Source organism: Sturnira hondurensis, unplaced genomic scaffold (genome assembly GCF_014824575.4).
Source record: "Sturnira hondurensis isolate 20B ecotype Veracruz unplaced genomic scaffold, ASM1482457v3 Scaffold0015509, whole genome shotgun sequence".
Taxonomy (NCBI): Eukaryota; Metazoa; Chordata; class Mammalia; order Chiroptera; family Phyllostomidae; genus Sturnira; species Sturnira hondurensis.
Genome location: NW_028088140.1, coordinates 8908497 through 8930958, shown reverse-complemented (window position 1 = coordinate 8930958; position 22462 = coordinate 8908497). Strand labels below are relative to the sequence as shown.

The 22462-nt window shown below is 46.2% G+C and overlaps 1 protein-coding gene across 1 annotated transcript in view; it reads left to right on the top strand.

Annotated features, from left to right (window-relative positions):
* PRMT8 (protein arginine methyltransferase 8) overlaps positions 1 to 22462 on the top strand; it is a 109881-nt gene extending 87419 nt beyond the window's left edge. Inside the window, exons 8-11 of the mRNA XM_037064629.1 lie at positions 6800 to 6915; positions 11674 to 11824; positions 20735 to 20856; positions 21620 to 22462. Coding sequence (XP_036920524.1) covers positions 6800 to 6915; positions 11674 to 11824; positions 20735 to 20856; positions 21620 to 21703 — 473 coding nt within the window. The 3' untranslated portion in view covers positions 21704 to 22462. The remainder of the gene's footprint in view (positions 1 to 6799; positions 6916 to 11673; positions 11825 to 20734; positions 20857 to 21619) is intronic.

Sequence of the window (22462 nt, the reverse complement as noted above, 5' to 3'; positions counted from 1 at the left end):
CGTGATTTATTCATTTATTTATTTTTGCCCATTTAGGGTGGGAGGCATTTCAGTGGGCTAGAGATGAGCAGCTAGTCTATAAACACACTGCGGTGTCTGTGGAGTTCCCCTGACTCTTCCTGGGTCCTTCTCTCTGTAAATGGTTTCCTCTAGTCCCATGGGTGAGAGGTCTACAGAGAGAAAATAAGCAATACAGCTGATATAAGATAAATGTCTTGAGGTGAGAGAATAAATGCAATGTGAATGAAAAATAAATTGAAGCCACAGAAGCTGAGCTTTGCAAAGAATAGCAGGCCAGGTGGCTAAAAGTCTACCACAGGGGTCAGAAGTGATGGGTCTTTAGCCAGGCCAATCATTCTGACTCCTGCCTTCATAGTAGTCAAGCTTATCAAAATGATATTGGTTCTCCTTCACACTAGGTAAAATGTGCATTCTTCTCTGAGGTTCTTTGGGGGAAACAGTGGGGGTGGGAAGACACGGAGGCAGCACGTGTGTGTGCATGCCTGTGTGCATGTGTGTGTGTATGTGTGGTAAGGGAGACTCGTATTCAAACCTGTATTCATAGTGCTTTTATCAGTTGAAAACATGTTCTCTTAGGGTAAAAAAGCCAGAAAATATCTTCATTGTTTTATCTGATTCAGAAAGGATTGCTTTGTTCTATTTAATTTAAAGGATAACATTTCTCAGTGACACAGGCCTGGTTCTGAGTGAGATTATAGCAGAACTTTCCTTTCATAAGGCCAGAAATGGCCCTGTCTCCCCAACAGAAGTAGACCTGACAAAGGAGCAAAGAACCCCTCCTCACACAAGTATCACACACACAGTTTAGCCCAAAGCACAAGGCAGAAACACCTGAAGTCCATAAACTCAGCAGATCTGGGACTCCTGCCCCTCCAGTGGCTCATCCCTATTTGCAGAATGACTGTGGAGGGATCACAGTCCAAGCAGATGAGGAAATGCCTCCTGCTCTGAGAGACTGAGACTCAGTAGATGGCAAGTTGATTCAGAGAATTTCCGACAAACAGTTGTTAGTGCCACTGACGAGACCTCAGCTGGAATATGCTATTAAATGCATGTGTATTTGTGTGTGTCCATACCCTTCTGAAAGTATAACATCAAAGCGTGGATCAGAAGACAGAAATGGGATAGTTGTTTGAGGCTCTGTGCCCTCTGCTTCCAGCCACTCTGGCATCATTTCTAACATTTGATGAGGATTGAGAAGATGGCTCAATTAGATGACCATGCTTTGAAATCTGCCAGCCTTGGGTTCAAATTCTACCTGGATCACTTTGAGCAAATTACCTAACATCCTTGAGCCTCAGTTAGAGAAAATATCACTAACCCTATAGCCCTTTCATGAGAATTAAGTGAGAACACAACAGTCCTTGGTGCTACAGGGCACCAGTCTGGCCTAGTCTCTGCCTGTGTCAGTCACTAAGCTCCTTTCTGCTCCTGGCTCTGGCAGGAGAGCCTGACTGCTATGCTTTCTGGCCTCCAGTGGCTCACAATCTGGGACAGATGTGATCTCACGGTAGATTGCCGGAACAACTCAACAGTGAACATTGATGAAATGTATGTATACATAAGACACAGTTTGCCCTGGAGCTGCATTATAATGCTGCTTTTGGAGTTCTTGCTGTGTAACTGTACCACATAATGTTTTGAAGAGAAACTTTAGGTGCATTCTTCATTCTCATGTGTACTTAAATATTTATTGAACTCCATCCCTGGGCATAACTCCTTAAGGAAATTCCTCATGGCTTAAAAGCGAACATATCTTTTCCTCCTCTCTTCCCTGGGTTGTTTGGGAACCTCTGGCAGGTGCACCTGGCGATGAGCCCACTGGGGCCAGAAGAGGGCTGGCCAGGCTCTGAGAGCTACAGTACTGATACCAAAGTGCCAGTCGAGAACTGGAGATCATGTGATTTAGCCTTGCACTGCCTATTGCAATTTTCATAGCTCCTGGGAAACAAAAAATGGAAAATCAGCCCCCTCCTTTTTTCCTTGTGAAATGCTTGCTCTGGAGTATCTGTCAAAAACCAAACAGAAACAGAAATTAAACACCCATTTAAAATTTATTTAAAATACTGTTAAAGTTTTCTGTTGGAATGTGCTTTATAAATGATCTGTTTTTGTTTGTATGAAAGGAAGCAAAGCCATTTAGAAATCTGTTTCAAATAAATGAAGATTTTGGTTACTCTGAGTTTTAAATCAAAAGTAAGCATAAATGTTTCTGGTTGCTAAGGGAACAATAGTAAGCAAATTTCAGTTGGCTGGAGAACCCGCTAAAAGAGAAAAATCTTGAAGTGGGGCAGGAGAGTGAGACATGCCCAGTCCCTTTCAGAAAATAAATTGTTAGGAAAACAGCCTCCTTTCTTCTCCTCCCACCTTTCCTCTTCTTTCCTTTCTTAACCATATGCAACATGGGAACACAAGAATGAGAGAAATACAGAATCTGCCCTCAGTTTGCTCAAGAAATACTAGAGAATACATAAAACGTAAGGCAAATGACTGGCATATACTAGGCTCGCAGTGCATATTTGGTTGAGTGAGTGCACTAGTGAACAAATGAAGGAATAAAAGTAAGTCAGCAGAGGAATATGAAAGGTGTCCTGTCTAAACCTGAGAGAGGGCAATCATTTCTTTAAAATTTCTGCTATGGAGGAGAGTTATATAATCTCAAAACTAGGAGGAAACTTGGTGAGTGTTCTGTTTGATTCTTTACCCAATATACGAATCTCACCCAATCCAATCTACAAAATGCTGAGTGTTGGAGTGATGGACACAGCTTCCTGGCTTATGGGAAAATGCAAAGGGAGACCTGTTGAGCTATTGGTGCCTTCAGCTGGAGGGTGGAGGCAGTGCTTCCTGAAGGGCTGAGCTGCTATCCATGGTTTCTCCTCCACTTTCACCCCCAGAATCCGGAGCTCTAGTCTCTGGTTCTGGGCTAATTAATACATGGAGTTGACCAAGTTCCTCGGACTCTACAATGTATAAAACTATTGTAAACACCTTTTCTTCTGTCTAGAGGAGAAACTGGAAGTGGAGCCTGGTGGCACTTGCTCTGTTCTTCTCCAAGGCAGTCCCATTAACCCTAGCAGAGAACCTCCAGTTGCTGGGGCCAGGGTGGGAAGGGAGTATGTAGCTATAGCTCTTGCCAATGAAAAGTAAAGTTTGTTTTCCACTACTTCATATTTCTTTTCTTCCGGCTGCTTTTGAGATTTTCATCAAAAGCACTCATCAACTGATATTCATCAGTTGGACTCCAACGTGTTTGGGTGTGTTTTTCTTTGTTTCTGGCACTTTGGGTTCTATGGAATTCTAGGATCCATGTGCTGATGATTTCATTCATTCAGGAAAAATTTCAGTTATCTCTACAAATATTTTATTTCTGTCTGATTGTCTTTCTCTTCCTCAGGGACTCCAATTACACATATGTTAGAAATTGTTTGATATTGTCCCATTGATCTTGGATGCTCTATTTTTTGTTCATTTTCCTCTGTTTAAGTTTAGATCATTTTTACTGACCTGTTCTCAAGTGTATTCATTATTTCCTCTGTTAGATGTGTCCATTCTGCTAATAAGCTCATTGCAAGAATTCTTTATCTCTGGTACTGTAATTTTCATTTCTAGCATTTTCATTAGCTCTTTATATTTATAAAGTTTCCATCTCACCAATGAAATTCTGTAACTTTTGTGTAAGTTTTTCCATTAGATTTTTAAATATATTTAGTATAACTACTTTCAAGTCTCTGCTGAATAATTCCAACATCTGAGCTACCTCTGAGTCTGATTTTATTGACTATTTTTTCTTTTGGTAATGGGTCATTATTTTTCTTTTTTATGTGTCTTGTAATTTTTTAATTAATGCTGGAAATTGTCAATAAAAGAATAGTAGAGATAGAAGAATCATATTTATTCCCAGAAAAGAACACATCTCTTCTTCTACGAGGCAGTTAAAGTGGTCAAGGTAGTGGATAGTTTGGGAAGGTCTGCACTTTGTTTTTGCTTTAGTTACATTCATTGCACCATGGTGCAGCCCTTTTAAATAGTTTATTTTAATCCTTAAACAAAAGTTTTACAGGTCCTTCTGATGTTATTTTTTAAATCAACAGAAAATTAATAACAATAGTTCCTGATAGCCAATGTCCTTTACTTCACATTCATTCATTCAATAGACAAGACAGAATTGCAACAAAAATTAATCTGCTTGATTTGTGTTGTCTTCCATCCCTGCTCTGCTTATGCTCAATGGGAACTGCTAATGGGAATTGAATGGTCAGCAGGAAGGAGAGGAAAAGTTCTAATGTCCCAGGTGATGTGTCTCCTGAATAACTAAAGGTAGGGTAGCGTGGCTGGGGGCATAAGACATGAACTAACACCTGAAAAAGAAACTAAACATCAAGTATTGTGAAGCAGTATAGACATTAAAATTTTGGGAATGAATTTCAATTAAAAAGCAACATCTGAGCATCCGTGGGCCCGTGTGATGCCAGAAGCTGTGCAGCAGGTGCTGAGGGTATAGGAGTGGTCCCACGGCTGGGAATGGCTGCAGAAGACCCCACAGAGGCCTGCGACTTTAGGCTCACCACTGCAGGACTGGAAGGGACTTTAAAGATTATCTAACACAAAGCTCCCCACACTTTGGTCAGAATTGCCCACATAGATTTGTAAAATTCCAAATTTGGGGGTCCCAAGTCTGGAGATCCTGATTCAGTAGGTCTGGTTGTGTCCCAGGTATCTGTATTTTTACAAGTGTCCCAGGTGATTGTGGAACACAGAACTACTGAACCAAGCTCCTCACATCACAAACAAGCCCAGAGAAAGGGTTGATCTGACTGTGGTCACACAGCTCGAGTGGTAGCAAAGCCAAAGCTCAAACGACATAATGAAAACAGCCATTGTCGACTGCTTTCTACATTCCAGACACTGCCTTACACACTTTGTGTTTATTATCACATCCAATCTTCATAACAACTGTAATTATCATCATCTCCATTTTAAAGAAGGAGAAAGCAGCTCTTTGAGAGATTAAATTCTTGTGAAGGTAATGTAGCAGATAAGTGGCAGCACCCGGATTTGAACTCCGAAGCCCAGGCCTTTAACTACTACACTCACAGACTCTCAGGTATTCACCCAACACTTGCACTAAACCTCAATTTGTGTCTCAGCCGAGAGACAAAGCAGGAGCATGGCTGCTGGCCTCTTAAGGAAGGGTCATAAAGGAAGGCAGTGTGTCTCAGGGTGCGTGTGACATTGGGGAGAGGGTGAATAGCTACTTCAGGACCTGCCAGATTCTAGGAGGGTCTTCTCTGATGCAGTCCTGTTGCCCACCAAGCAGCTTCCTTCTCCAAATGTAGGTTTCGATTGGGAATTTGGCACCGGCCTTGGGAGATTTAACGAGACATGAGTGGAATTGTATGCTCAGCCAAAATTTCATGAGTGCTTGCTCTCTGGGAGATGATTATTTTCTCTGCCTCTTCTCCCTGAGGAAGGTCTTTGTCTGCCTTAGAAAAGAGTGTGAGTCAAAGGAACAGCTTTCACTGGCCATTCTTTGTTCCCTCCTCACATACCCTCTCCCCCAAACATACAGGGACTTAGTTCCCTCAGATACTATGTATGTGATGAACATTTTAAAAGGAAATGTAATCCCACAGATTTTAGAGAAAAGCATCTCTACTTCAATGTATTTCTAAGTCCATCCGAGTAAACAGACAAATAAGAGTCAGATGCTTAGTAACTAATGCCTTTGCTCAGACCCCCCTCTGCATTGTGCAGAGAGGAAATTGTCCCACATTGCCTTGGGGGACAAGCGGGGTTTGATCCCTAGCACCACCATTTCCCTGATGTATGACATTGGATCCAGTCGTGCATGGGAGCAGGGGCCTAACTCCTCCCAGCTCTAGTTCTTCATGAAATTTCTGGGTAGCTGAAGTGAAGAGATTAGCCTCAGCTTGGCCGTCACTTGGTGATGGCAATGATCATCATCATTTAAGGGTAGTCTTGGGCCATCAGTCTTGCATTCATTTACTCACCAGTCCTGCACCCTAAATCTTTCTCCGTCTCAAAGCATCTCATGAGCTGCCCCAAGGGGCCAATGAGCATCACTGAGATGGCTTGTGTCCCACCTGGGGGATATTTCTTATAGGACAGCTCCTTAGCAAGTGCAGCATGGCGTATGAGAGAGGTAAAGGTGCTCATGGGCACACCCTGCATTTTGCAGTTGAGAAAATTGAGGTTCAGAGAGGTTAGGGAATTTGTACAAGGACTTGGCCAGTAAGTGGTGGTGCTGAGGGTCAGACTGTAGCCTCTTTCACTTAAAAAACCCAAGTTCCTCTGTGCTGTATTAAATGTTCAATGGGCAAGGACGGGAGAGGGGAGAGAGATGGGCCTTGTAGGCTTGAGCAGAGGCACTGATATTGTGTAAGAGACTTCATAGGAGACTGCTAGCTCAGAGAGAGAGAGAGGAAAGTAGGTACAGGAAAAGTCAGGTAATTTGGGTTTTAGCATTGGGCCTGTGGTATTCTAGCTATGTGACCTTAGAGAAGTTTCTCAGCCTCTCTGAGCTTCCGTTTTCCTAACCATAAAGATGGACCTGTACACATGAGATAGTATGAATGAGCATTTGGCACATTGCAAAGCTCTCCACCCAAATGAGCCATTGTTCTCCTATTTCGATGCAGGGGAACATGGACTGTTCCTTACCCTCTTGGGCATGCTGCACTCTAGTACTCAACAGGGTCTGGGAGACTTCTGGGGGTCCTGTTGCTGGCCTTCATGTCTTGCTCTATTTCCTCAGGGTGGGAGAATGTCTACGGCTTTGACATGACTTGCATCCGGGATGTTGCCATGAAGGAGCCTCTGGTGGACATCGTGGACCCAAAGCAAGTGGTGACCAATGCCTGTTTAATAAAGGTCTGCAGACTCACTCTGCTTGGGCCTGGGCACGCTGGGAGCCCAGATGTACCACCCTGGGGAGCAAGGGACCTGGAGTAAGGTTATTGCCAGTTTCTGCACAGCCCCAGCCAGATGAGGCAGGGCCGCTTTGGCCAGAGCCTCTGGCATCACAAGATGACCAGTGAAAAAGCTACACAGGGAGTGACTGGACTCCATGGTGACACAGCTGAGGGGAGGGAGTCACATGCATCCCTTGGTGATGTTGGATGCTGGGATGGGGTGTGGGAGGAGGCAATAGAGGAAAGGACACCTTAGAGGCATGAGGGTCTGCTTAGGTTTGGGGGAGCTACTCCATTTAGTGGTGTGTGGCCTTCTTATGAAAGAAACTGGATAGTAGCATCTGCTATGTGAGCCTCAGTATACTCCCACGTCCTAGCACACATGGGACCAACCTAGGTGTTCCAGGTTGCACATTCTCTAACATCCTGTCTTCCAAGGCTTTCTTCAGTGCGAATGCAGACCGCCTGGTGAGCATCCTTATTATGCCAATGCCTAGTGTGCCCTCATTATTATTAAAAAGTCAAGCCATCCAAACTTGACAGATTAAAACTCAAAGTCCCCCTTGACCTCCCCATCCCCTTTCAAATACATGTTTCTCTTAGAGGGAACCACTGTTCACAGGTTGGATTGAGCTTTCCAGTCCTTCTGCTGAGTTTTTGCATATAGATATGTGTGTGTGTGTATATAATGTTGAATCATATAAACTACTAATATGTGATTGTTCTTAAAAATCTAGAAAAACATTAATTTGTTGTGATTCAAGCTGATTTTTTAATTAAAAATATGGATTCATTTATGTAAATGTTCGTCAGCCCATCCAGCCCTCATCTTGCTAAAACACACTTGTCTGCTCTGGTCCTGTTTGTAGCGCATCTTTGCTGGAAACGCTGGGGTAGAGCACTGGGGCATTTATGGAGGATGAGGGGGGAGGGGCTGGGGGCCACTGGGGACTTGAGGACATTTCTGAAGGACTAATGCAAACTACTGACTTGCCTGATGAGAACTGGCCCATGTCTCCAGACGTGGTCTTCCTCAGAACCACAGTGCTGGGTTCATAGAGTCATTGCAGCATTTAGAAGGCAACTCCGAGAGCAAACGAATGAGATGTGCCTCACACAGGTCTCATCAGACGCTGCCTCCCTCTTTTAGTATAATATCTGAGAGGTCTGGCTTCACGTCTAAGCCTCAGACTCTCCACTGACAGGGTTCTTACTACTTCATAACACATCCCATTCTAGGTCCAGGCAGAATTGATTGTGAGCACACATGTCCTTTAATTTCTCCCCACCAGCCCCTCTGTTCCTGAAGCCTCTCCCTTTGGATGACCTAAACAAGAACCAGGAAAGTGCACCCTCAAACATCTCACCACAGCACAAAACATTTCTGTAAATGTTATGTAGCAGATAGAAATCGACTGTGCTACAACATTTGCCAAAATGACACATGGCGGTTCTGTTTGACCATTAGGCAGCTGTATGATAAAATTCCTTCAGTGCTCTTGGGCCCCAGGTGGTTTTCTGCCCCTGACCAGCAGGTGTGACACCGTGCCTCTGTACACCTGCTAGTCACACTGTGAACTGGCCTGCTTCCACCCACCCAGGTCACACTGGGCTTCTTACTCTGCCTCGTCCCAGCCAGGAACCAGCAAGGGACTTCCCCTTGGTAGCACCTGGAAATCAGCCCAGGAAATCAGCCAGACTCAGTGAAGGGGCAGTGAAGAGGCTGGAGCTCTGGGCCTCAGTCCTGCCCCTCCCTCTCCCTGTACCTGCTCCTCCTCTGTCCTCAGAGAAGGCTGAGGACTCTCTGTGCTTGCTTCCTCCACCAGGAGCACGCCCCTTTGTCAGCCCTCTTGCTAATATGCTAAGTAACATCTTGCCAAGACTATTGGGAAAACACTTGCCCTTCTTCACACACTTAATTGCTATTTTCATGTTATTAACATTGCAGAGTGAGACACTCTATTATAATTAAGGCTCTGTTTTGACCACACTTCTGCTCTGAGACACCCATTTGTAATATTATTTAGTGGTGGGGATAGCAGTGACCAGGGGCTCTTCTGAGTCATTGATGCCTGTGGAGCCCTCCACTTCATGGGGGTCACCTGAGGCCAAGTCACAGGCTCTCTGAGGAGTCACAGAGATGCTATTGCTGCTGAGAAAAGAAAGAAACCTTCCAGCAAAGGGGTCTGTGTTCTGGACAGGCAGGATAACTGGGTTTGACTCTGTAGACTTGGGTCTGACAGGAGTGTGGGGCTGAGCCCAGAGGGGGTCTGAGTCTCAAAAGCCCAGCCACAGCTGATCCTGCCCTCACAAACCACCCAGCCACAAACCACTCCAACAGACCCACTGCCCCCACTGTCACCATTTGAATGTGTAACTCCATTACTTCTTTCTAGAAAGCTTTCGTTCCTTCATCAGCTCCCATTAAGATGCAAATATCTGCAGCACCTAGTGACCACTGTCAGCTAACACAGTTGACAGCTGACATTTAGTTGATGGGTGGCTGAGAGCAAGACCGTATAGAGATAGAATTCCTGCTAGTTGGGTGGTGTGTGGCAGTGCTGTGTCACACATTAAGGGTATACAGACCAATAAGGTGCACCCTCTGCCCCTACAGAATTCCAGTGCAATGGCAGAGGCAAAGCAAAGATGGTGAGGCTGCTGAGATGAGCCAGAAGTAGGGTAGAAAGACCAGCCTGGGCTGCTGCCAGAGGGAACCAAGAGAGAAAATACCTCGGCCCTTGGAAAGAGCCTGGAGCCTGGCCAGCTGGCCCTGACTATGAAGGAGATGGAAAAGTCAGTGAGTGTAGACACTGTGAGCTGGTGGACCATGCTGATGCCATTAATAAAAATACAGTCGGCCACAGCTTGCTCTAAGGGCTGTTGATCTGGAGGGAACCTCTGGACAACATGTGCCTGGGAGAGATAATGAACATCATGAAGGCTGACAAGCACCCAACCTATTCTGTGGGTGGTAGTTACAGAGATTGGTGTGGGTTCTCATTCATTACATATAGGGACCTACCAATTGGAGGTGCCAGGAAGTGGAATCAGCTGCCTGGTAGGTAGTGAATGCATCAGCCCGAAGGTGTTCAAGCGAGCACCAGACAGTCACTTACTGGGAATGCTACTGAGGGGCTCTTGCATCGGATACAGGGGGCTGGCTTTCTAGTTCTGCACTTCTGACCCAGGGCTCACCATTCCTTTAGTTCTTGTTTCCCTAACAAGAACTAACCTCTTGGAGAGGTTCCCACATTCCCCTAAACTTGCAGTTCCACCTCGTCCCAACTAACAAGTGGAGCTTCAGCTCCCTGGACATGTCATGGCTGCTCACCTGAGACCACCACGGGGCTCTGATCTGCTGGCTTCCTTTGCCACACCTCCTCCTCTGTCCTATGAATGCAGGGCTTCTCCTTGAAGGCCCCTGGATGCTTCACATCTGCTTTTTGATAGTTTTATCTTAGAAATATGTAGATATAAGGACCATTTCTGTTATGTCACTTTGTCTCTTCCCTGCTCCTGTTTTCCACCCTCAGAACTCCTTTCTAATTATTCCCAACATGTTCCATCACCTAGGTTTCAGGGGAGCCCCTGGAGAACATTCCAGACACATGGGTGTCTGGCTCTTGCAGTCTTAGGGATAGAGGTACTTGCTACACACCCCCAACAGTGGGAAGTCCTTCCTTAGACCTCACTGAAAGCTACCTGGATGCCTCCTGGGCTCTTGGAAGGTTTGTCTGTTTCACTGGAGCCAGCAAACAGCAGTTCAGCACTGTTCACATAGAAAAGAACAGCACATTGCAAACTGTCTTTTATTACACTTGTTCTCCACACAAGATTGATTTTCAGCCATTTCCCAACTAAAATTATTGCCATTATTAGTTCTTCGTGTTCTCTATTCTCCAGAAAGAACTGAAAAATTTTCACCTCTTACTGCTTCCTTTCCTTCTCTCTCTTCATTCTCTTCTTTCCTCTGTCTCCCTCCCTTCTTCCTCCATCCCTCCCCCCCCTCTCCCCACCCCCATCCAGCTGTATTATAAATGGCCAGCAGGACTTCCTTTAGTTCAGTCTGTGACTGTGGGTGGGATCATATCCTCACTCCTGTGACAATATTTGATGCCTCTTATCACCGGGCACTTAAGTATCAAAAAATGGGGAAATGAGAATGAGTAGCCTGGTTCATTGGCATCACAGGAAGGACTTGATAAAACACTGATGTCTGTTTTGATTTAGTGGGGCTGTGATGCCCTTCCCTCCCCTCCTCAACCCTCCCCACTCCACTTCACCCCACCTGCACCACCCCCTCAGAATCTGCTCCCAGGTGATGCCGGTGCGTGTCATCCCAGGACCACACTGTGAGAACCACTAGATGAACACAGGGATGCTGAGGCAGACCACTCTGAGGACATTTTTGTTGGATTTAGGGATGCTCTGTCTAATCAATGCTTCTTTTCTCTACCTTCCTCTCCTCCATCAGCCCCCACCCCCAGCAGATTTATCCATTTAATGTCCCCCCCTGGGTTCTGATTCATATCTGTTTGCATCATTGCTGCACCCTAGAAAGGATTAAGGGAACATAGGGAGGGTGGTGGGTTGGGCCTGGGAAGTCACCCTTAGAGTAATGACACCCTGGAGAGTTGGTGGTCAGTGGTGCCCCTCGGGGGTGCAGACCTGGTGGAGGTGCCTGAGTGTGTGGCCTTCTCTCCTCTCTGGGCAGGAGGTGGATATTTACACAGTCAAGACGGAAGAGCTGTCCTTCACATCTGCCTTCTGCCTGCAAATTCAGCGCAATGACTACATCCACGCCCTGGTCACCTATTTTAATATTGAATTTACCAAGTGCCACAAGAAAATGGGTTTTTCCACAGGTGAGCCTTTTGTTATCATTCCAGATACACCCTTCCCCCCACGCTGAGGCTTTGTGGAAAGTGGGCTGGCCCCAACTTCTGGGAAGGACCTGGGCATTAGCCAGGGACCCTTACTTGGTATCACTTAAGCCCTCTGCAGCTGTGGAGTAAGCAGAGTAGCTGCCTATGGAGAAGGTAATAACATTGTGGCTGGCATGGCCAGAGCTGAGAGTGTGTGTGAAGTGGGGAGAGGTGGGGGTTTGGACCCCTTAGCAAATGCACATTTGTCCATTTAGCAATTCTAGAGCATGTATTGTGTGAGGGGATAAGGAAACAGAGTGGAATTAGATTTCTGTCTCTCCACTGCCATGCCTTACTACAGATTCAGTAGACTGCAAATGGTGTCTCTATGTTCCTGCTTATTTACTACTTCCAGCACAATCCATCCTCATTAAGTCCCTGACAGTGTTCCCCAAGGACCACCCATGTCTCCCTCCCAGCGCTTATTCAGAGGTGACTTGCTGCCTGTAGCAGATAAGCCCAAATGTCTTAGCTGGATAAGTGGGGGTCCTGTGACCTAGCCCTGGCCCTACCCCACTCCTCCAACCTCATTTCTTACCTCTCCTTTGCTTTGCCTTCCACCCCCATGCTGTTGTTGCCACTGCATACACAGCAGTTTCCTGAACTCAGTGAGGCTTCTTAAGTCTCTGGGAATCGGCTCTGCACATGCCAACCCCTTGTCCATCCCAGTGTCTCTTGGGAGCAAGAGGGTCTCTTTGTCAGAAGCTTTCGTCATCTCCTGCCATTACAGTACTGCGGACTGCATGGCTTAATAAACAGAAATGTATTTCTCATAATTCTGGAGGCTGGAAGTCCAAGATCAAGCTGTCAGCAGGGTTGATTTCTCCTGAGGCCTCACTACCTGGCTTGCAGATGGCCAGCTTCTCCCTGTGTCCTCACGTGGCCTTTCCTCTGTGTGCACACACCCTTGGTGTCTCTGTGTGAATCCTGATCTCTTCTTGAAAGGACACTAGCCAGATTGAATTAGGGCCCTCCTTAACAGCCTCATTTTAATTTAATTGCCTCTTTAAAGGCCCAGCTCCATGTAGAATCATATTTTGAGGTACTGGGAGTTAGGGCTTTGGCACAAACTTTGGAAGGACAAAATTTAGCTCATACCATCTCCCCCATCTCCGCCTCCTCACCGGCCTAATCCCAGCACAGGCCTCATGTCTCAGGTTGGTATTACTCGATCCCCTCCTTCTCTCTTGGGTCAAGTTTAGGTGTCCTCTCCCCAAACACCCTGTGTTTAGGTCTGTCATGATGATGTTCAAACTGATGCATATACACAGCAGCAGAAAAGAAACACAGGAAAAAGTCCTCTCCCTATTCATCCCAGTTTCACACCTCAGGGACATATATTGGTAAGGATTTCTTTTATATCCTTCTCCCAAATTTCAATGGTGCACAGGCATGTACAGATCTATATACACCTTTTATATTATTTTCATTTGAAGTAATTATAGACTTCCAAGAATTTGCAAACGTAGTACATGCAGTTCTGTGACTCCTGTGCCCAGCTCTCCCCATTGGTGGCATCTTACATAACTAGAGTACAATATCGAAACTACAGCATTTTTTAGAAAAGCATAGGTTGGCTCATACCATACACACTACCTTCTGCTACTTTTCTTTATTTTACAATATGTCTTGAAGGTACTTCTATAGCCTCATAGAGATATCTACTTTATTTTTTGAAGAACTATACCAGAATTCAATGTAGGATGTGCCATCATTTATTCAACACTTCCACTGATTTTTGCATCCCTTGGTTTCCTCATGAGTCAGGATCACATCTCATTACTCTCTAGTGCTTGGCTTCTCTATTAAGTATGTGTGTGAAGACACCTTCTGCCTTTTGGGTATATTCAGATTCATCATTCATGTGTAATCTCCCTGGGAACTGGGAGCATGAAGTCGGGGGTGAGTGTGTATGTGTGGCAGAAATAGATGGGTTCTACCAAAATTCAGGAATGTGATTATTGACTTCTGGAAGACATGGTGACAATGATTCTCCCTTACCTGTTGACAGAGGGGGCAAGGGACTTATCTAATCCCTCACAGAAGGTTTTTTTCAGAACCTGTGTCTCCCAACCACCAATACTGGGGTTTTCTTATCTCCATCAGCCAGGCCAATGCTGGTGCTCCCTGCCCTGGGGGAAACCAGAGATGCCTAATCTGAATCATTACAACTGTTACCCTTCTTAGAGGGGTAGCCTGCAAGCTCATCTTCTTGTTGGGCAGGAACAGCCAGGAGGGGCATGGAGACTTTGCCTGGGCCCTGAAGGATAGGGAAAACTCAGCCTCACGAGAATGAAGGGTGGGGATAGTGAGAGGGCCAAGGAGTCTGCTTCGACATGGGGGCTGTGACTGGAGGCCAGGGATAGAGTCCCAGTGGCCGCTTCTGCCTCTGCGACCTCTGGGATGATGCCTCCCACAGGCCTGCCCTGCTACAGGTGATGAGAAAGTCAGTGGGCAGGGGAACTCTGGAAAAAGTCCTGGCTTTTGAAAGCCTGAGTTCTAGCCCTATAGCTCTTAGCTGGGGTCCATGAGGCTAATCAGACAGCCCGGTAAGCCCTGTTTAGAGATGGCTCTGTGGTGGCAGAGACAACATTCTGGGTGCCCCACCCCCCTCCCCACCATGGAGGAATCTTTGTTAAATTCAAGTTCAGAACCAAAGACATCAGCCCTGGGCTGCCTGGAAGAGGGTGAGAATTTGAAGAGTTAGTCTCCAACCGCTGGTTCCCTTTCTTCCTGGTCACTCCCCACCATGGTCCCATACAAGCCCCTAGGAGAAAAATAATGAAGAGTATGTTTCATAAGGTCAAACACCTTGGGCAGATTGAGGTCTGAGGCTGATCCTTTGTCTTTTTTGCAGTTATGGCACTACGCCCCCTCCCCTGTGCACAGAATCCCAGGAGCTTAGGTTCTGAGAGGACATTCGGAGTTCCTGTAGTCCTCTCTTTTCTGTGCCGTGGTGCAGAAGCTCTCAAAGCATGGTCCATGGACCAGCAGCATCACCATCACCTGGGAACTTGTTAAAAATGCAAATTCTCCGGCCCTACCCCAGACCTGCCTACAGAGTCAGGAATCCTGGGGCGGGGCCCAGAAATCTGTGTCTTAGCAAGTCCTATAGGTGATTATGATGCACGGTCAAGGTTGAGAACCACTGCTCTTGTGCAAGCCTGCCTCGGCAAGATGGCTGAGAATTTGACCAGCGTTGACATCCTCTGGAAAGGCAATTCCACCTCCTGACTACCGTATGCCTCCTGGCCTCACCGAGACAGTGGGCCTGCTGGCTGACATGGATCCCTCCTGCTGCAGCATTTCCACATACAGAGAGATCAGGGGAAATGACATTATTTAGCTGCCTTCTCAGCCACCTGAGATGTCAGCATGGGGGTTTGCTTTCAGTACATAGCCAACGTCCTTGGCAGTCAGCATAGGTTTGACACTGGGCTTTACGCAGACCCTCTGCATTCTGAGCACCAAGGAAAGAGGATTTCCTTTTTATTTTTAAGGAGCCCAGACGCACAGAATTAGATTAATCTTAATTCTTGGTTCTTGACCTACTATCACCATGGGGTCCTACACGGTTCACTTTTTGCTTGTTTATGTATCTATATAGTGAATACCTGTGAACTCACCACCTAACCCAGTAACCAGAATGAACTATTGTTAAAGTAAATAAAGTATTGTTAACTAGCATGTAAACAGTAACTAGAAATAAGACTATTTATTATTAGAATGTAAATATATTCATTAAGAAATAAATGATTAGAATATAAATATTAACCAGAAGATATTATCAATAAGATTATAATTAAAATGTAAGTAAATTAATTCATAATCACATAATAAGTCCCTGTAAGCTCACCACCTAACTCAATGACTTAAATGCTATCAATACCTTGCAATCCACCTGGATGCTCTGCTCCTACCCCTGCCCTCCCCCCATATCACCTCTAGACAAACACTATCCTGCATTTTGTGTTCCTTATCCCTTTGCTATCTTAGAAAAGTTTTATCACATGCTTAGGTAGGCCTAAGCAACGTCATATTGTTTGGCCTCAGCTATTTTTGAACTTCTCGCAAAGTGTATTTTGCTTACGTGAACCTTCTTCATCAACCCCCAACTGTGTTTCTATCTCCACCAGCAGTATCTGGCTCTGGGGGACCCACACATCAAGTTCTGTGCAGCTTGAAAATGATCCCTGTTAATGGCCTGATGTCTCCTCTCTGCAACTCCAGGAAGATGCCCAGGGCTCCAAGCTGTGTCAGCCAGCAGGCCCAGCTGTCCCGACCCACCACTCTGGTGGCAGATCCTAGGCATGTGGGGGGAGGAAATTGGAACTGGATCCCTAGGGCTGCTGTATGGTAGGTAGAAGGGCAGTAGGCTGAGTAGAAGCAGGCCTGGATTTGAGTCCTGGTTTTTCCAGGATCAGCAAGGTAGGGCGATTGGGTGCTGGAGGTGGCCTTGAACAAGTTACTCTCTGGACCTTGGGCTTGTGATGTATGAAATGACACCATTGGACCGATGGCCTGGCAGCCCTTTCTAGCTTTGCCATCCTATGACACTGAGTCATTTTCTCAGGTGAAAGAAGCATCTTGTTGTATAGTCTTTAATTCTTCAAAGGGCTTGTGAACCTTCTAAGGAATATAATCACAAATTTACAGCTCAAAAGAGTATTAGATTTCATTTAGCCATTGGGAAGTGAAACAGGAAGCAGGATTCCACTTCCACTTCAAAGGCACCAGGAAAATTCTTGTGAGAAGCCACTGCTATTGGTTTCTATGGCCCACTGTGGTCACAACTCACAGGGGGCCGTACTCAGGTAGTAGGATCTGAGGTGGGTAAGGCTGTACTGGTTGCTGTTCCCTAAATTTAGTACCATATCTGGCTCATGATAGGCATCTTCAATAGTTGACTGTTCAATGAATGAATGAATGCCTATGCGCTGGAAATTCTACAGGCAGTACTGGTCACACTCCCTCCAAAATACAAAACACAAGCTGTCCATAATCCAGAACTCAGAGAGACTTTGAGGGGAGGGGCTTCACAGAGAGAGAAAAGGGGTGCAGATATTGAGAGTATGAAGGTAGCTTTATAATAGGGAATGCTGAGGGCAGAGGAAAAGAAAATACCTGTTTACTGAGGAGAATTCTAGATGCCTCCACAGCCCTGTGGTGAGCGCTAACCCTTGTGCACAGCAACTTTCTGGATGCTTCCCCAGGACATTCTAGACCACTAGAGTCCAGCAACACACCCTTTTAGACCAGAGCCATAGTGTATGGATAAGTAAAATGATATATCATTCTCCATAGTGATGAAATAACCCCTAATACTTAGTAATGCCCTAACATAGGCCTAATATGTTATAGGTAGGGTGACCATAGAATTAAGAACACCTCTCAGAGTGAAAGGGAGTGCTATTAATAATTATGCCAGGAGCCCTGGCTGGTGTAGCTCAGTGGATTGAGCATGGGCCTGTGAACAAAAAGATTGCAGTTTGATTCCCAGTCAGGGCACATGCCTGGGTTGCAGGCCAGTTCCCAGCAGGGGCCAGTTCCCAGCAGGGGATGCATGAGAAGCAACCATACATTGGTATTTCTCTCCATCTCTCCTTCCCTTCCCTTCTAAAGATAAATAAAATTTGAAAAAATAACAATTATGCCAGGAAAACATAAGTAAACTGGACCTATCTTGGTATAACGGGAGGTTTGTCACCTTGGTATACAGGGTTCATCAGAAGTAATGCCTGCTTGAGTGTGGTGGGTAGGGTAATAGTATGGGTGTAATAATTTATAGTTTTAATTTGAACATTTCACCTAAAATGTCATATGATATGCTTCAGTGTGATATTGTTATGTTACAAAATTACATGCTTATGATTTTGTAATAAAAAAGGGGGGGCCTTATTTATGCCGGACTCTGTATCCTTCCTCCATTCTCAGCCCATTTGAGCTTCACAGTGCCCCACGATCTGCAGGTGTAGAAGACCAGCCCCAGGGTCATGGTGCAAATATGTGACAAGATGGGAAGTGGAAACTAGTCCTGTTGTTGCCTAATTAAGTGTCCTTTCCACTGACACTCACCCAAGAGATGTTACCAGATGGAAATGATTAGGTTTGTGCAGTGATTTCAGCCATAGCTATTTGTCCGCTTCACCTAGAGGAGATTTTTAAGCCTTGGAAAACCTGCTCCCTCCCCACCCCCCAAGAAACACTGAATTTAAATCCCTAGTAGAGTGAAACATCTGAATTGCAATACGTTGCTCCTGAACATCTTGCTGGAGGATTTAGGACTGAGAAGACTGATTTAGATAATTAGTCTGTAGCTAATGGACCCATCATGGAAATGAGATGTCTGGGGTTGTTTTTAACCCTTTAATGGTGATGTTGGGGGAAGAGATCACTTCATTCCAACCCAAGGCCAGCATTTTTTTTTTTTCTTTACTACCATCAGAGGCAGACTCCTAGGCTTGGCAAATCTGAGCCAGTGGAGTCTCTGGGATTCTCATAAGGCCTCTGATTAGGTGTCAGAAGGAAGATGCTTGAATCCCCTTGCCTGAGGGTGTTTTAGAACAGGAGAGAAGCCCTGGCTGGTGTGGCTCAATGGACTGAGTGCCAACCTGCTAACCCAAAGAACAGGAGAGACACTTGTCTGAGCTGCTGTAGGTGGAAGTGGGGGGGAGAGTGCAATCAGTCATATTGTATACTACTCTTCTCCACACTGAGACTGTCTTTTGACAATTTATTTAGAGGTAGTTGGCAGGGAAGGTGCTGGGAGCAGGTAGCCTTTGTCCGTAGACAGCAATGTGCCTTAGAGGCCAGGGCAGCTAGATATGCTTGGGGGTCCAGGCTCTAAGATGCACAGATGGCATGTTTGTGATCCTCCTTTGAGCCCTTCCAAGTGTTCAACCTGCTCTTTCCTCTCCGTGACCTTGAGTTTGCATTGATTTCCCACAGGCACATACTGAAGGCTACTTAAAGCTGTTATCCAGACCACTGACATTTGATCAAGCCAGTTCATTGTGAAGGGCAAAGAAAGACCAACTCTTCACCACCATTAAAATAGGGCTTAAAAGATTTTAACTGTCACCTGGGCTGACTTGGTGCATGATAAGTCCCAGGTCAGTGGCCCTGAGAGAGCTCATAAGACTGTGACACAGCTCTAATTCTTTCTGGTGAATTAAAAATCTGCCTTCTGCCCCAGCTGGAGTGCACTGGATTGAGTGCCAGCTTGCAAACCAAAGGGTCACCGGTTTGATTCCCAGTCAGGGCACATACCTGGTTTCCAGTGGGGGCATGAGAGAGGCTACCACACATTGATGTTTCTCTCCCTCTCTTTCTCCCTCCCTCCCTTGTCCTCTCTCTAAAAATAAATTCAAAGAAAAGTCTACCTTCTAGTAATTCCCATCAACTAGCCTTTGTTCTGCCTCCAAAGCCAATATGGCCACATATAAGTCTTTCTATGTGACAGTTTTCTGTAGTGTTTGAAAGGCAAAAATTATTATGTTCTCCCCACATCTTTTCACCTTTAGCTTTGGTCCTAAGCAAAGAGGAAATCAGTATTAATGAGTCCTGTATCCTGGTGGAGGAAGGTAAGGGACTGAATGGCCAAGAGGAACTTACTATAAGATGGGTTCTTCTATAGTCCATAGGTTCTAAAGCCCCCAGTGTAACTGAACATCTATGGGTGCTTTGAAGCATCATGAAAATCTATCTACTCTGGCTTTATACCAAATAAACCATTCATTTCTTCAGGACTTACAGATCTACTAAGTTGGTGGTAAGCACTGAGGATTTCACAATGAAGGGGCCTGGCATTGCCCCTGTCCTCATGGAGATCACAGTCTTGTGGAGGACACAAACTAATGGGGAGGGAAAGGCATTTATGCTGCATCATGACAGTCACCCTGGTAGCACAAGCTCAGGGTGCCCTTAATCCAGGTGGGTGGTCAGGCAATTTTTCGAGGAGGAAGTGACCTTGAAGGATGAGGAAGAGAGCCTGATGAGCAGTGAGTAGGGAGGGAAGAGTGTTCCGAAGACCGCGGCTGCTGAGGAAGATGGCCGCTTAGTCAGATCTCTCATTTAGCTACAGAATTTGTAGTGTGCTGAGAGGGGCCAGGTGGGATTTAATGGCAAATACACTGGGAGTGCAAGCATCAGCGTGGCTTTGGGTCATGCAGGAGGTGTGAGCTGTGAACCAGCATTGGGGCTGTGGAATAAGAATCATCCCTCATTTCGATTTGATCTAGTTAGGAAGGCACAGCTGAAACCCCTGGCGGGTCTGGGCCAAGGGTACTAATTTTGGTTCTAGGGCAGAGAAGCAGGCAGGGAAAGCTATTTGTAGGACTGGGCTCTCAATAGAACCAGGGAAACTGGGTTAGCCGTGGAGTTTGCATAAATTATGCCATTTAAGGGGAGACAGGATGGCCTACTCTACAAATCTCTTGCCCACACTGTCTGAAAGTCTTCACTCTGTTGAACTAATAAGGGTAAAAAAAAAAAAGTAACATTCTGAGATTCATTTGTGTTACAAAGTTTAGCTGGTGAGCCGGTATTTATGTTCCATCCCTTGGCATGAGTTTATAATACCATCTTGTTCTCTTCTGCTCCTGCAGAAGATCCACAGCCCTGAGGGACAGGGATCTGATGGAAGGAGGGGTCACTGGGGCTCAGGGGGAGTTCTGGTGGGAGCTTGGAGTCTAGTTACAGAGGCTGGGCACCTGACCCAACAAGAGTGTTGTATAGCCATCAGAATCCCAGAGGAAACCCAGCGACTTGTAGGCAGGGTCCCAGCCTCAGCCCTTCTGGAGAAGTCTTCTCTGACACTTCCATCCTACCTCCCTGTCCTTCGTTCCTCAGCCCCTGATGCCCCCTACACCCACTGGAAGCAGACTGTTTTCTACTTGGAAGATTACCTCACTGTCCGGAGAGGGGAAGAGCTCTATGGGACCATCTCCATGAAGCCAAATGCCAAAAATGTGGTGAGTGCTGAGGCAGCCTCTGTGTGGGCAGTGGCCAGAAAGGGGAAGGAACCTCCGTGCTGGTCCCAGGAGCCACTCACCCAGGTGCCTATGTGCCTTGTGCGCCGTCAGGAAAGTTGCTGAAGGAGGCAGTCAGACGCTGGGCTTGGTCCTAGCTGGGCATTACTGAAGGGCTCCAGTGTTGGCTCTTTAAAGCTCAGGAATTAGAGACTTTTTAGCCTCTACTTCTCTCCCTACCCCAACTCTCTCAGGCTTGAGCACAGCTTCTGGCTCTTCATAGAGGTTGAGAACAAAGGCTATTGCCATGGGTTTCACCTCATTAAGGATGAGCTGAGCCAGGAAATAGGAGTTTCTGGTGGCCCAGGAGAAGTCTAGTTTGCGGGTCTTCAGCTGGCCTGGTGGGTTGCAGACAGTGACATTCTTTTTGAGCCACTCTGGGTGTGGGCAAGTACACTATGAGTCTACAGAATTGCCTCGAGGGGTATGTCACAGAAGATTCACCCACCCCACTCAGTATTCTTCCAGGAAGAAATCAGAGGGAACAGTTTATTTTATGACGAGAAGGATTTAGGTTAGGAATCAAAGAACTTCCTGTGAAGATAATGAGGCATCAGAATAGATTCCCGAGGGCTGACCATAGGAACTCCTCAGGTAGCAAACCTGAGGAGCACAGTAGGTACCCACCCATCCACCTGCAGGGAGGGCAGCAGTATCGTCGCTTCCCACCACACTAATATTGTGGCTCTTGGCTCCTACTTTGCAGCGAGATCTCGACTTCACAGTAGACTTGGACTTCAAGGGACAGCTTTGTGAAACATCTGTATCTAATGACTACAAAATGCGTTAGCACACGTGGGAAGCTGCAGAGAGTGAGCGAGAAAACATTCCCACCTCGATCTGCGGCACTGTGATGAGGAATACTGTTTGCAGGACTACACACTTGAATATCAGAGGTTTAAACTCTGCCTTGAAGATTGGGGAACTCACCAGGGCTCCCGTGGGCTCTGACACTGGACAGATGGCCTCTGGCTCCTCAGCTCTGCTCTGTGAGCCCTACACTAAGGCTTTGCTGTCGCTGATCAAGAGCGACCTCATGGCTGGGCCTGGGGACAGAACGTACCCATGTATCCCCATTGTCCTCCTGTACTGTGAATCTCCGGATCTTCCAAGTTTTGCATGCTGCAGGCATCTAGGGCAGATCGCTTCACTAGAACCTGGAGGCTAGTATCTTTGATAGCATAAGCCAGATTCTGTCTGTGCGGTGGTGTATGCGTGCGTGTGTGCATACTGCATATACAGTTGTTTATTCACCCACAACACTGTATATGCACGCACTTACAACCACTGGGTTCACCCACGTGTTCATTCAGGGCGTGTGCGCACACGTGTGAGTAGAATATATATTACTCTCAGAGGAGATCTTGTGGCTTTTGAATAGGATTTTGTTTTGTGATTAGCTCTCCCCTTCCCCATTCCTTACCAGATGTAAGCAGCTATGAAATGATCTCTGTACTAGCTGTGGTCTCCTTTTGACTAGACCATGGCTCCGAACCTGAGCATAGTACCACGCACTCTGTGGGCGCTCAATAAATGCACATGACAGTGA